This window comes from Mobula birostris, chromosome 1, assembly GCF_030028105.1.
Source record: "Mobula birostris isolate sMobBir1 chromosome 1, sMobBir1.hap1, whole genome shotgun sequence".
Classification (NCBI taxonomy): Eukaryota; Metazoa; Chordata; class Chondrichthyes; order Myliobatiformes; family Myliobatidae; genus Mobula; species Mobula birostris.
In genome coordinates, this window is record NC_092370.1 from 43,103,663 (window position 1) to 43,118,464 (window position 14,802).

The 14,802-nt window shown below is 41.7% G+C and overlaps 1 protein-coding gene across 1 annotated transcript in view; it reads left to right on the forward strand.

The window, feature by feature from the left end:
• Positions 1-14,802, forward strand: part of ca8 (carbonic anhydrase VIII) — a 77,941-nt gene that overhangs the window by 24,397 nt on the left and 38,742 nt on the right. Inside the window, exon 4 of the mRNA XM_072256566.1 lies at positions 13,357-13,452. Within this exon, the coding sequence (XP_072112667.1) occupies positions 13,357-13,452 (96 nt within the window). The remainder of the gene's footprint in view (positions 1-13,356; positions 13,453-14,802) is intronic.

The following is a 14,802-nucleotide window of genomic DNA, read 5'->3' on the forward strand; positions in this document are numbered from 1 at the left end:
TTGGTCACTTTATTAGTCTTTCTTTTAAAGGTGAAACCTGATTTTTTAAAAAAATAGAAATATCTCAAGTAAGCTTCTTTTAAATAAGGTTAGTGAGTACCTGAGCTGAAATATCTCACTCTGGAAGCAATGTCCTTTTGGTTTTGCATTCTCCCTAAAAGTAACATAAAGTGTTCCTGTCCATCTGAAAGTGGAGAGTAGTCACACTACTTAAAAACATCTGTCATCTGTGATTTGGATTTCAGCATTGTTTTCACTCCAATCAAGCTAATCCCTGAAGATGTAGAAAAGGGTTCCAAGAAATCTTTATTTTAGATCCCTCAGTCTGTGTTCTGTGATGGTGGATTATAGGCTGGCAAATGAAAAATGAGGGAAGGTGCTACCAAAAAGTGGGGTTGCACTAAGCAGCTGAAGAAGAGGCTGGTCCTTCTCTTACAAACACAGAGTTTCTTACAGGTTTCTCGAGTGGTGAGGCAGCAGAATTAGTGACAGCCCATAGCTCACCCTGATGCATGGACCCAAAATTCCTTTGTCCATTAATGTTCTCACGCTACATTTGACCTATCAAAGTGTATAGATTTGCGAGTTTTGTTGTGTCTGTGCACAACTACATATCAATTAAATAAAAGCACACATGCAAGAGATGGCTTTAACAGGTGTATTCCCATTGCAGTGAGAGAAAGAAAGAGAGCAATATACATGCGTAGACAACAGTACATGTACAGACAACAGATCAACACATAGTGCTAAGGAGGGAGTTATTTCTCTAAAAGAAATAGATCCATTGTGTACATTACACTTCCTCCCCCTTTAGATTAATACAACATAAAACTGTATATGTACAAAACATTCTGTTTCCCTTTCATAAACCCATATTCCAAATAAACATGCTTTCATACCAACAGTCCATAACTAGCTTCACAGTTCCAAAGGTTCAGTCTTTTGGGTAGCATTCTATTTCTATCAGGATAGCGCCTCTGAACCTGTGGAGTGGCATCAGGTTTGGCAGGTGTCTTGTCAACGATAAAATTCTCATTGTGCCTCTGGACCTATGGAGTGGCATCATGTTTGGTAGCTGTCTTGATAAATCTATGTTCTCGGTTTCCTGTGCCACGTTGCTGTCAGTGACATGATTATCACTGTAAAGTAAGTCTGGTGACTGTAATGTCTTGTTGGATGCAATTGACTCCGGTACGTTCTTCAGTTGAGCATTCTGTATCTGGTCCACATGACGTCTCCTTGTCTGATCTCCAACATCCACTGTGCACATCAGTGGTCCAGTTCTTGAAGCTATCCTATCAGATGTCCACTTGTCTTCTCGGTAATCGTGCGCCAAGGCTTCCTGTCTAATCTCGAAGTTCCTTGCATCTTCATTGGGCAACTAGCTGAACTGTTTATTCTGCATGTCCCTCCGTAGATCTGGTTTCAGGAGGTCTATGTGAGATCTCAGATTCCTATTCATGAACAGTGTTACAGGTGTTTGATTTGTTGTTGCATAAACAGAGTTCCGATACACCAAGGGGAAGTTGTCACCTTGTGTAGTAGAGAAATGTCCTCCTTGTCCATCGCTTTAATGGACTTCTTCAAGGTCTGGATAAACCTTTTAACCCATTTGTTGCTGTGTGGTGAGGAGATGACTTGAAATGTCTGATGCCATTTTTCTTCATGAACAGTTGAAATTCTTCTGGCGTGGTCCGTTGTCACTCACAATTTGTCCTGGTAAGCTGTTTCTGGTGAAGATTGTCCTCAGAGACAGTCTTTGCTGAGATGGTTGATTTCATTGGTATAACCTCCACCCACTTCAAATGAGCATCCACAGCAATCAGAAACATGGAGTCCATGAATGGCCCAGCAAAGTCAATATGTACTCTTTGCCATGGAGATGACAGCTGCAGTCACTAGTGTAATGGTACCTGTGGGGGGTGCATTTTGAACTTTTTGGCATCCAGAGCAGGTTTTGGCCAAGTCTTTAATCTGTTTATCTATTCCCGGCCACTACACATAGCACCAGGTGAGACTCTTCAACTTAACTGTACCCAGGTGTCCTTCATGCAGATTTTCTAACACCCTGGTGGACAATTTAAAGGGAACCACAACACGAGATCTGCACCTCAGCGTTCTTTGACGTATTGACAGTTGGTCCTACCTCGCTGAGAACTCTGGATAACATAGGGTTACCATGAGCTGGCCATCCTTGCATGGTGACTTCATAGACTTTTGACAATGTTGGGTCATTTATTGTTTCCCTTTGTATTTCAGAACGTGTTACTGGCAACTAGTGCATGGACCACTTCTGCTGGGTCACAGTATGAAGACTTGTCGTGTTCAGTTGTCAGTAGTGGATGATGTGTCAAGCCATCACCATTGATGTGTCGATTGGTACCCTTGAACTTTATGTCATAAGAGTGGACTCCTAGGAATAGTGCCCAACGTTGTAACTGGGTAGCGGACATCATTGGAATTCCCTTCCTGGGATTGAAAATAGACACAAACGGCTGATGATTTGTCACTAGCATAAACTTCTGTCCATAGTGGTAGCGGTGAAACTTATTTATTCCCCATACTAGACCAGGGCCTATTGGTCGATCTGTGCATAGTTGCGTTTCGTGCTCATCAGTGATGTTGAAGCAAACACAATCAGGCATTCAGATCCATCTGTCATAATGAGTTACAAAATGGCTTCAATGCCACAAGGCTTGCATCACACGATGGGCAGGGATGGGGCATAATGGGTGAGCAGTTCATCGGATTTTATTAATTTCTTTGTTTCCTGAATAGTCTTTCACATCTTTCTGACCATTCCCAATTTGCTCCTGTCTGTAACAATGTGTTCAATGGATGCAGCACTGTAGTAATGTTTGGGGAAAAACCAGTGGTAACAGTTTACAAGGCCCAAGTATGACCTGAGTTGTGACACATTTTCTTGTTTGGGTGCCTGTAACACTGCTTCAGTCTTCTCTTGTGCCTTATGTAAGCCATGCTTGTCAATGACATGTCCACGACATGTCCACAATATGAGATTTCATTCTTTCAAAACTCACATTTCACTCTGCACGCAGACCATACTCCCTCAGCCTGGTGAGCACTTTGCCAGAGTTCCGAAGGTACTCTTCATTATCCTTGCCAGTCACAATGATGACAGCAAGGTAACGTTGTGTTCATGGGATATCTTGGGCACTTGGTCCATTCTTCTTTGTCAAATTGCTGGAGCTGATGCGACGTCAAAGACAGGGCAATTATACTGGAATAGTCCCTTCAGAGTGTTGATTGTAGGAACTTCCTGCTTGACTCCTCCGTTTCCATTTGCAGATAGGCTTGAGACAAGTCAATCTTTGAAAACCTCTCCCCACCTGCCAAAGATGCAAAAATGTCTTCTATTCGTGGCCGGCGATACTGCACAATACACAGCAACAGGGTTGACACTCACTTTGAAATCCCCACAGATGCGAACACCTCCGCCCTTCCCTTTCTTGATCACCGGGACAATGGGCGTGACCCAATCACTCCACTCAACCTTGGAATGAATTCCAGATGCCTCCAAACTCTGATGCTCAGCATGTGCTGTAGGACATAGTGCATAAGGCACTAGACACACTATGGAATATTGGTGTTGCTGTTTCATGCAGTTCAATTCTGGCCTTAATTTCCCTGAGTTTACCAACCCCCTTCTCAGACACCTCATTAACATTAAGCAGCTGTGCCAGTCTCTGTTTAGTGCTACCATTTGGGCTGCTGTTGCTTGTTGATTCACAGAGCTTTGATTGAGTGCCAGTCTAGTTGGATTTTTCTCAGCTATTCATTTCTAAAAAGTACTGACATCCATACATCACATTTACTTTCAGTTTGCCTTTGGGGAGATTTTTTGCCTGTGTAAGTCTTTATTGTCACTGAGGTCTCCTAAATGGTATCCTAGAAAGCTATCTGTTGTCGTGAGCCTCTGTAGTTATGGACAAAGCTGACCCTGTATTTTCATTTTCAGCTCCATTTTCAGTTTTACACCAGATATATCTATTGTGATCCAGATGATTTTGTGATCTGCTCCAGTTATACTATGCAGTTCTAGGCATGACAGTTCACCTTTATCAGACTCTATGTTGTCTGATTCTGTTTTACAATTGGTAAGTTTATACATTTGCTTAGTTTTGTGTTTGAGACTTTTCAGTCAGTGGTGCTTTTGTCTGCCTTCACACTCTCTCCATGTGACCTTGTCTGTGACACTTTCTGTAGACTTTTTCTTTGAAACAACTATCATTTGCAACATGGGAGGATTTGTCACATTGATAACATCTTTGGCTTTTTGCACCAGTCAGGGACATCTTGGGTATTTTACATTCTAACTCCTCTTCTGTAGTTCTGTTGCATCCTTTGCTGCAGTCTTGAATCATATTGCAATAGTCAATGTCTGTTCTAAGGTTAAGTCTGTTTTGGTCAGTAGCACCTTTTGAGTGCTTTGACAATGCATGCCACCTACAAGCCTGTCCCTTAATGCATCAGAAAGTCCACCTCTAAAGTCACAGTACTGGGAAAGCATGCACAGTTCTGCAATGTATTCAGAAAGGCTTTCATCTTTTGTAAACATGGTTTTGGTTCCTTTTGTAAAATCTACATCTCTCAGCTATAACCAGCAGTTTAGGGCTCAAGTGATTTTGCAAAATTGTTACAATTTAATTGAATGTTTTGCTTGCTGGCTTTTCAGGGGTTACTAGGTTGTGTAAGGGACTGTACATTCTTGGGCCCATTAAGCTAAGAAGTGTAAGGGCTTTCATTTGTTCCTCCACGTCATTCGCGTTACAATACAGTTCAACCCTCTTGATATACGACTCCCAACCTTCATTAGTGCTATCAAGTTCGTCAACTTTCCCGACTGAAGGCATTGCCACGATTTTTTCACTTTAAGTTCAACATGTCTTTCATTGTTACTCACATGTCCGTTGGCTTTCTTGTGCCAGGGCATCAAAGGTTATGGTGAGAAGTGGGGCAGTGGGACTAAATAGGATAAAATGGATCAGCTCATGATAAAATGGCGGAGCAGACTCGATGGGCCGAATGGCCTACTTCTGCTCCTTTGTCTTATGGTCTTATTTATCCCTCGCTGTTTCTTTCCGTAACTGTCAGTGCAGTTCATGATATTTTCTGATATTCAGGGTCATACCCTTCACCAATTTGTTGTGTCTGTGCACAACTATATATTGATTAAATAAAAGCACGCACACAGGAAATGGCATGAACTGGTGTATTCGCATTGCAGCGAGAGAGAGAGAGAACAATGTGCATGCATAGACAAGACTGGACAACAGATCAATATGTAGTGCTGGGGGAGGGGGGTCATTGCTCTTAAAGAAACAGATCCATATATTACAAGCATGCCTGCAGAAAAATGAATCTCAGGGTTGTATGTGGTGACATATATGTACTCTGATTTTGAACACCTCACACTTAGATTCTAAATTCCATCTGCCTTTTCTCTGCCCATATCTATAACTGATTTACACAGACATAGAACATTACAGCACAGTACAGATTCTTCGGCCCTTTGTGTTAACCTACTCTAACATCAGTCAACCCCTTCCCTTTCACATAACCCTCCATGTTTCTGTCATCCATGTGCCTGTCCAAGAGTCTCTTAAATATCTCTAATGTATCTACCTCTACCCTGACAGGCCTTCCATGCATCCACCATTCTGTGTAAGAAAAACTTACCTCTGACCTCCCCCCTATACTTTCCTCCAATTGTCTTAAAATTATGCCCCCTCGTATTAGCCATTTCTGTGCAGAGAGGAAGTCTCAGACTGTCCATTTGATCTGTACCACTTATCATCTTGTACACCTCTACTAAGTCACCTCACATCCTCCTTTGGTCCAAAGAGAAAAGCCCTCAGTTCACTCAACCTATCCTCATAAGACATTCTCTCCAAACCAGGCAGTACCCTGAAAATCTCTGCACTCTCTCTGAAGTTTCCACCTCCTTCGTACAATGAGGTGACCAGAACTGAACACAATACTCCAAATGTGGTCTAACCAGGATTTTATAGAACTGCAGAACAGTACCTCGTGGCTCTTGAACTTAACCCCCTGACTAATAAAGTCTAATTTATATCTTGCTGTGTTCTTCAATAGCTCTTTGCACTGTTTTCTTCTCTACCAATATTTGCATTATCTGCAAAAACACTTGTTGACACTGCTTTCCAAGTCGTGGATTGGTAACATTATATTAAAATTATATGCATTGGTAACAATAGTAGCTTTAGCATCGATTGCTGTGGAATGCCACAGGTCATGGACCCCCAGCCAGAATAACACCCTTCCACCAATATCCGCTGTCTTCAATGGGGAAAGCCAATTCTGAATGCAAACTACGAAGTCACCATTGGATCCCATGTTTCAGCCTACCATGAGGGATCTTGATTAATACCTTAGTAGAATTCATGTATACAACATCCAGTAACCATCACTCAAATTCATCACCTTAAAATTCATTATGGTTTGTAAGATCCTGTGCAAGGCCATTCTGACTGTCCCTAATCAGGCCATGTTTTTCAAAATGCACATAAATTCTGTTCTCTCCACAGCACAGGTACACCGCATAGCTGTGTGCTTAGCCCCCTGCTATACTCGCTTTACACATATGACTGTGTGGCTAGGCACAGCTCCAATGCCTTATTCAAGTTTGCCGACGACACCACTGTCGTTGGCTGAATCAAAGATGGCAATGAATCAGCATATAGGAGAGAAGTTGAAAATCTGACTGACTGGTGCCATAGCAACAACCTCTGACTCAATGTCAGCAAGATCAAGGAGCTGGTTATTGACTTCAGAAGAAGGAAACCAGAGGTCTATGATTTAGTCCTCATTGGAGAGTCAGAGCTGGAGAGGGTCTGCAACTTTAAACTCCTCAGAATTAACATTTTGGATGACTGGTCCTGGGCCCAGCACAGAGTGCAATTATGAAGAAAGCACAGCAGTCCCTCTACCTTCTTAGGAGTTTGCAGAGATTCTGCAAGACATCTAACACGTTGAGAAACTTCTGTAGATGTGTGGTGGATAGTATATTAACTGGCTGCATATCAGCCTGGTATGGAAACACCAATGCACTTGAATGGAAAATCCTATAAAAAGTAGTGGATATCATGGTTAAAGCCCTCCCCATCATCGCGCACATCTCCACGAATCACTGTTGCAGGAAAGTAGCATCATCATCAGGGACCCCCACCACCCTGGACATGCTCTCTTCTCACTGCTGCCATCAGGATGATGGTACAGGAACCTCAGGACTCACACCACCAAGTTCAGGAACAGTTATTACCTCTCAATCATCAGGCTCTTGAACCAAAGGGGATAATTTCACTCAACTTCATTTGTACCATCATTGAAATGTTCCCACAGGCAATGGACTCACTTTTAGAGACTCTTCATGTCCTTGATATTTATTGCTTGCTTGCTTTATTTATCTATCTATCTATCTATCTATCAATCTCTTTATTTAATATTCTTTCTTTCATTTTGTATTTGCACACTTATTGAACACCCAAGTTGGTGTGGTCTTTCATTGATTCTATTATGGTTATTATCTATAGATTTAGTGAATATGCCCACATGAATCTCATAGTTGTATATGGTGGTATATACTTTGATAATAAATTCAATTTGAACTTTGATCCTCTTCAAAAACTTCTCTACCTTTGGTGTGAGTATCCCTAGCCTGTAATTATCTGTATTTCCCTTATTGAGCAAAGAAAGACATAGCCTACTCTCAGGATTTTGTCTGTTTACTACAGAAATCTTTTTCTAGACCCTAACAATTGCCTCTTTTGATAACTGGGATTTATCTATCTTGCCTTTAGGGTATTATCCACCTTGATGCCCTCTAAAAGACCCAGTATTACCTTCCTCCTGATCCCAAAATGCACAAGCATATTATATGTCTCAATGCTCTCCGTATACATTGGGGGGAAAAAAAACAGCAAAAAGTACTCGTATAGTACCTTACCTACATCCTCTGACTCCAGGCATGAATTTACTATGTTCCTGAGTGGTCCTAGGAGAAGGTGATCACTCTGCTAAATATTAGAAGACAGGTGCAGTGAGTAGAACTACTTCCTTATGGGTGCAGCCCTAGTTCAATCTGACCCTTTATCTGCCTCTATGGCATTTGCACACTCTCTGTATGATGATATGAGTTTTCTCCAGGTGTTCCAGTTCCTTCTACATTCCAAAGAGTTTGGTACACAAGAAAATAGGAGCTGCCAGTTCCCTCATTCACTGTGACCATGGCTAATGTTTGTTGGACTCAAATCTCTTCTCTGCCAGTTCTGCTCAACCCTCATTTCATTGACGGGGTCATAGAGTAACAAAGCATGTAAATGGTTCCTTCAGCCCAGTATCCATGCAAACCAAGATGCCCATCTCTCACCATGCCGTTGGAACGTTTCTGTGCAATGAGTTTTATTTAAAATCTGAACTGGTCACAATTGTCTCTAAAAGTTTCCTACCCGTGTACCTGCCTCATGTCTTTCAAAGGTTGTTATTGTACCTGCCTCAGCCACCACCCTTCACTTGGAAAAACTTGCGATCAGATCTCTTTTTGAAATCTTTACCCTGTCACCTTAAATTTTTGTACTCTAGTTTTTGATTCTCTTTATCTGGTAAAAAGACTGTGCATTCACGTATCTATGCCCCTTATGATCTTATACACCTCTGTAAGATCACCCTTCTGTCTTTTACCCGCCGAGGAATAAAAGTCCTAGCCTGCTCAACCTCTTTCTAGAATTCAGACCTTTGCACCCTGGAAGCATTCTCATAGATCTTTGTTATGTTTTTAGCTTAGTGCTGTCCTTTCTATAACAGGGTAACCAAAACTGTACACAGTACTCCAGTTGTGACCTAACATATGTCTTGTACAGCTTCCATACTCAGTGCTCTGACTGATAGGGCCACCACCCTGTCTACCTATGACACTACTCTTGAGGATCTATATACAGGTACTTGTACTCCTAGATCTCTCTATTCCACAACATGCCTCTGCACTCTATGTTAGTAGCCCTTCGGATTTGAAGAAGACACGCTGTTGTGCAGTTCATCTGTGGAGTTTGGGCTGAGATGAATCGCACAACAGAAACTTGTGTGTGATGGAGTTTTAAGTGGAACAGCTGTTGCACGGGTAATCCCACTCTCTCGGCAGAAGGGACATTGATCCAGTGGCATGGACAACTGTTACGGCTAGAGACCTCTCCTGCTGCAGTGGATGACCAGGACGTCTAAGTGTCTTGTCGTGCTCTTAGTGCTCCACAACACCTGCTGGGTCTGCCTTCATGACTGTTGGACCATTAATTGGTCTCCTCCACTCAATCTGCCAGGGCCAGACTTCACACGCTGGGACAGGCAGATCCCCTGCTTCACAGAGGGTCGAAGACCCATTGGCTACCCTCACCTAGTTTGGCCCGTCTGCCGAGATGGTTTACTGGGGTGTGTTACAGCTACTTGGAGCCACAGGTGAGAACTGAGCTTCAGCTGGGGACCAAAGATGGATGAGCTGCCCTGAAAAGGGCACGGCAGGCCCCCCCACCAGAGGTGCTACCCCTCCCTAGACACCCCATACACCGCACTCTATAGTTCACTGTGAAAGTCATACGCTAGTTTGACTTCCCAAAATGCAACACCTCACACTCATTTATCATAATCCATTTTGATTACAACTTTAAAAAATAGAATAGATTAGTATGGATCATTCCCTTTTAAATCAGGTTGAATGCTACTAACTCAGATTTTGTGCAAATAATTTAAAATTCATGCCAAATAAATATTTTCTTGGCTATAAACATGGCTACCTCACGTGACCCATTTTTCCAGCTGATTCCTCAAGTATTTATCCATCTCCACCTTAAATATATCTAATGATCTGGCCTTCCCTACCCTCAGGGGCAGGGAATTTCAGAGCCTCACTACCTTCTGAGAAAAGGAATTTTTAGGGACTTTGCTTTGAATAGACCAGCCTCCTATTTTGATTTGTGGTGGTGGTGGGGAGCGTTGGTGTTTGATGGGAATGTAGAGAAAATTAAATGGAATTAATTTACATGGGCACTGTCTCGGTGGACTAAAGGGTTTGTTTCTGTGCTAGGTGACTCTAACTCTGAAAGCTGAAATACTTTAAAATGGTTCGCAGAAGCCAAGAGTGGTCAGGGTAAAAATGTGGAAGGACTAAGAAAAAGATAATAATCTTTCTTCCTATTACAGTATAGTGAGTGTAAGGGCATGGACTACTGACGTATAGATTGACTTGAATAGATTTGCCCATTCATAATGGAAAACATATAGCATGATCTCTCCAAAACAGGTATGCCAGATATTTGCTGTGTCAAATCAAAGTATTCAAGAGGTTCAAATGGATTCAATGCAAGAATCTCTCCAAAGGTGGAGCAAATTAAAAAAAGTTGAAGGACACCTTTGATGTACTTTGAAAGAAAACAAATATTAAGCCACCATTCAAAAGGCTCATAAAAAAGATAATGGCAGGCTCAGTCCTCTTTAATCTTTCTCCTAGTCCACATAAGTATTTATTTGGAGTAAATTTGAAATTATTTATGTAAAGACTGAATTAGTGGAAGTCCACATGGATTTAGAAGGGGATGATCCATACTAACATTTTCATTTCTTTTAGAAAGTAGTAATCAAAATGGACTACGATGGGACTCATTATTTATTTCCCAAATGTAATACGCTAACATTAAGATGATCTAAAGCATCCACTCTTATCATAGCGGGAAGGCTTAATTTTTTCAGACTTAAATATTTGAGATTATTTAAGCTATATTTGCTGGAGGATGTCACCAGAGAACTGCAGTACTTATACAAGGCTCACAAAATGATGAAGCTGACGGTATTATCATGACAGCTTTCCCAAAAGATTGCACAGGGCAAACATACTGGTATGGGATCAAAGTCACATTCATATCTCTTCATTCTGTTCGTTATTTTCGATGATCTGTTTTTGTGCAAGGGAAGGTTGATGGGGGAGTGGTTTGAGGTTTGCAAGTTCTGGTTTCTTTTTCTTTTTGTGCAGAAGAAAACTGATGTTTTTCTTTCAAGATGGCACCTCCGTCCAATATTCCTTTGGTTGACATGTTCCAGATCGATCATGAAACCATATATTTGGCGCTCTGTCCACCAGAGAAAGCAGGATCTCCCAGTGGCCACACATTTTAATTCCACGTCCCATTCCCATTCTGATATGTCTATCCACGGCCTCCTCTACTGTCAAGATGAAGCCACACTCAGATTGGAGGAACAACACCTTATATTCCGTCTGGGTAGCCTCCAACATGATGGCATGAACATTGACTTCTCTAACTTCCATTTATGCCCCACCTCCCCCTCGTACACCATCCGTTATTGCCCATCCTCTGGGCTTCCCCCCCCTTTCTTTCTCCCTGAGCCTCCTGTCCCATGATCCTTTCATATCCCTTTTGCCAATCCACTGTCCAGCTCTTGGCTCCATCCCTCCTTCTCCTGTCTTCTCCTATCATTCTGGATCTCCCTTTCCCCCTCCCACTTTCAAATCTCTTACTAGCTCTTCTTTCAGTTAGTCCTGACGAAGGGTCTCGGCCCAAAATGTTGACTGAGCCTCTTCCTATAGATGCTGCTTGGCCTGCTGTGTTCACCAGCAACTTTTATGTGTGTTGCTTGAAATTCCAGCATTCCTGGTGTTTGCGACCATATATTTCACTTCTTGTAAGTCTTTTGCATTTGCTTTTCGTCTTGGATGTGATTCTGAAACTGTTCAAACCTGTGATTTGCTGTTTGGAGATCATTTGGGTGTTCCAGCATTCTGCAGTCTCTGAGAGGATTCTGGAAGACAGAGGCAGTGTGCGTGAACTTCGTGGTGAGAAGGCTGCGGAACAAGGTGCAAGCTGATGTCCGACTCCATTTCGCTGATTTAAGTTTCCATTGTTCGCCAATTGAAACAATGAGGGAGATTGAACCATCGAGGCGAGTGCGGAGGGTGAGCACCAGCTGCCTCTTTTGATTGATCTTCTACCGAGAGGGAAGGTCTGCACTGAGCCCAGAAGGAGTTACCCAGGTTCTCTGCATTTTGGATGTGGACTTGGACTATAGACTTTTTTTTCAGTCTTAATAGATTTTTATATTCTGTGTTTTTCACCCAGTCTTTCTTGTTTTGTTTTCGTTCCAGTTTTGTTCATTTTTTTTGTGCAGGAGGAGGGATTTAGGGGTTGATGGTCATGCTACCTTTCATTTCTTTCTTAGTTTCATGGCTACCCAGAGAACTGAAGAATTTCAAGTTGTATACTTTGATAACAAATGAACTTTTGAATCACTTCAAGCAACACACATAAAAGTTGCTAGTGAATGCAGCAGGCCAGGCAGTATCTATAGGAAGAGGTACAGACGACGTTTCGGGCCGAGGCCCTTCGTCAGTCCTGACTGTACCTCTTCCTATAGATGCTGCCTGGCCTGCTGTGTTCACCAGCAACTTTTATGTGTGTTGCTTGAAATTCCAGCATCACAGATTTCCTCGTGTTTGCGTTTTGAATCACTTCTATGGGTTTCTCTATTTTAGGACTGGAGAAGACAATCTCAGAGTTGTATTCTGTATCCATGCTTTGATAGTAAAATGAACCTTTGAATCTTTGATATGTAGTAGGAGTCACAGTTGGATGTTAAGGAAAATTTACATATGAAGGCTATGTGAATGTATGTGACTGTCACCTTAGTGTTAAACTCTTAAACCACTTAGGCTGGAGATTATTGACATGCCTTCTGCTGTCTTTTTGGAAGTGATGTCTGAATTTCCTTTTCCTATGATTGTTGAATTTCTTTTCACGATTTATTGCCATATGTGGGTTTGTTGCATTGACAGTGATGGCATGAACACATTTTTTTTCACTGACTTGAAATGCCTGTGTTGCTTACTTTCAAACAGCCTGCTTGCTTTACTATGCCCATTCCTCTGTGAAAACACTGGGTCTCTAAATCATGAGCAGATGTGTTTTCTCAAAGAATCTAATAACTATTTCTGGTTAAATTGTTTATTGAACTTGACCCTTTGAACAGCTGCAGTGGGTCACATTTTTCACCGATTTACCACAAGTTGGGCTGCAGCATGAATGAAGTACAAACATCTGATTTTTTTGGCAACAAATGTGACACAGGAAAGTTGGGGTTATTTTTGTTTTTATTCTGTATTAGTAACCTTTCATCCAAGTACAAGATTTTTATTTGTTTCTTCAGACCCAGCAGAAAATACTTTTAAAATTATGATTAATTTTAGGTTTCCAAATTCAAATATCTAGCTTTTTAAAACAAAGATTATTTTCTGATGTATACAATATCTATATTTTTCAGCTCCATCTTATCCATTGGAACTCAACTTTGTTCAATAACATTGATGAGGCTATGGGGAAGAAAAATGGAATCGCGATCATTGCTTTGTTTGTTCAGGTAAATATTGTTTTAATCTTTTTTCACAGAATGTGGATATCTATGGTAAAGTTAAGATGTTTAATGACCATTTCTGATTGCTTTTGATAGAGTCAGTGACTTTTTGAGTGTTATACTTGTGTTGAAATAACAACTTTTTAATGGAGTTTCAGAGTCTAGATCCAGCACTGATGAAGGAATGATCACACATTTTTATGTCACGGGGGTGTGTAACTTGGAGGGGAGCTAGCAGCTAGAGTAAGCATCCACTCATGCTAGGGTTAAGAGGGTGTCCAGGAAGTATAAACTAAAGTTGGAGGAGCAACGTCTTATATTTCGTCTGGGTAGCCTCCAACCTGATGGCATGAACATTGATTTTTCGAACTTTTCTTATTTGTCTCCCCCTTTCACCATTCCCCATTCCCATTTTCGTCCTCTCTCACCTTATCTCCTTACCTGCCCATTACCTCCCTCTGGTGCTCTTCCTCCTTTTCTTTCTTGCATGGGCTTTGGTCCTGTCCTATCAGATTTCCCCTTCTTCAGCCCTGTATCTCTTTCATCTCTCAATTTCACCCTTCACCCACCTATCACCTAGTGTTTCTTCTTCTCCTCTCCTCACCTTCTTATTCTGACAACTCAACTTTTTTTTTCCCCCAGTTTTGCTGAAGGGTCTCGGCCTGAAACGTTGACTGTACTCTTTTCCATAGATGCTGCCTGGCCTGATGATTTCCTGCAGCATTGTAGTGACTTTAATATCTGAGGTGTTTTGTATCATCTTAACTCCGATCTTAAACTTTCCATGACAATTGTATTCTTAATTTGTGAAGTTCCCCAAGAAGTGCTTTGGTTTCTTTAAGTCTGTTCCAGGAAAGGATAGTATTCAAAGAACCTGCTCAGATTGGTGAAGAGCATTATCAACAGAAGGCTCCTTGGTAGAAAGGGATCATCAGATCTTCCATGACTACAGTCAATACCTCCTGGCAAGGAGTTGCTAAGCTAACTGTTGAGTGCAATCTGCAAATGCCTGCAAAGGTAGCAGATCCTTGATCTGCTCCTGTGGGCTGAACTAAAAGTGGACTCTATTTTCTGTTTGAATATGGAGCTTGAATGACTTCCCGAGTACAGATGGAACTGAAAACTAGAGTGTGGCGTAGATTTCATCTCAGTGAGGATTCTCGGGTTCAGCCAAACGTGTGTAGATATTGCATATAATATCTACACATCAGCAAAGTTTCCTGTATACCCTAGGGTTATGAGGTCTTGGATGATGTGCCTTGTATGCCCCTCCTAGTTGGTACCTGTGGCTGTGTGATGTTTCTGCCTCCATGCCATCCAACAAAAATTGTTTTGTTATAATTATTAACAATATAT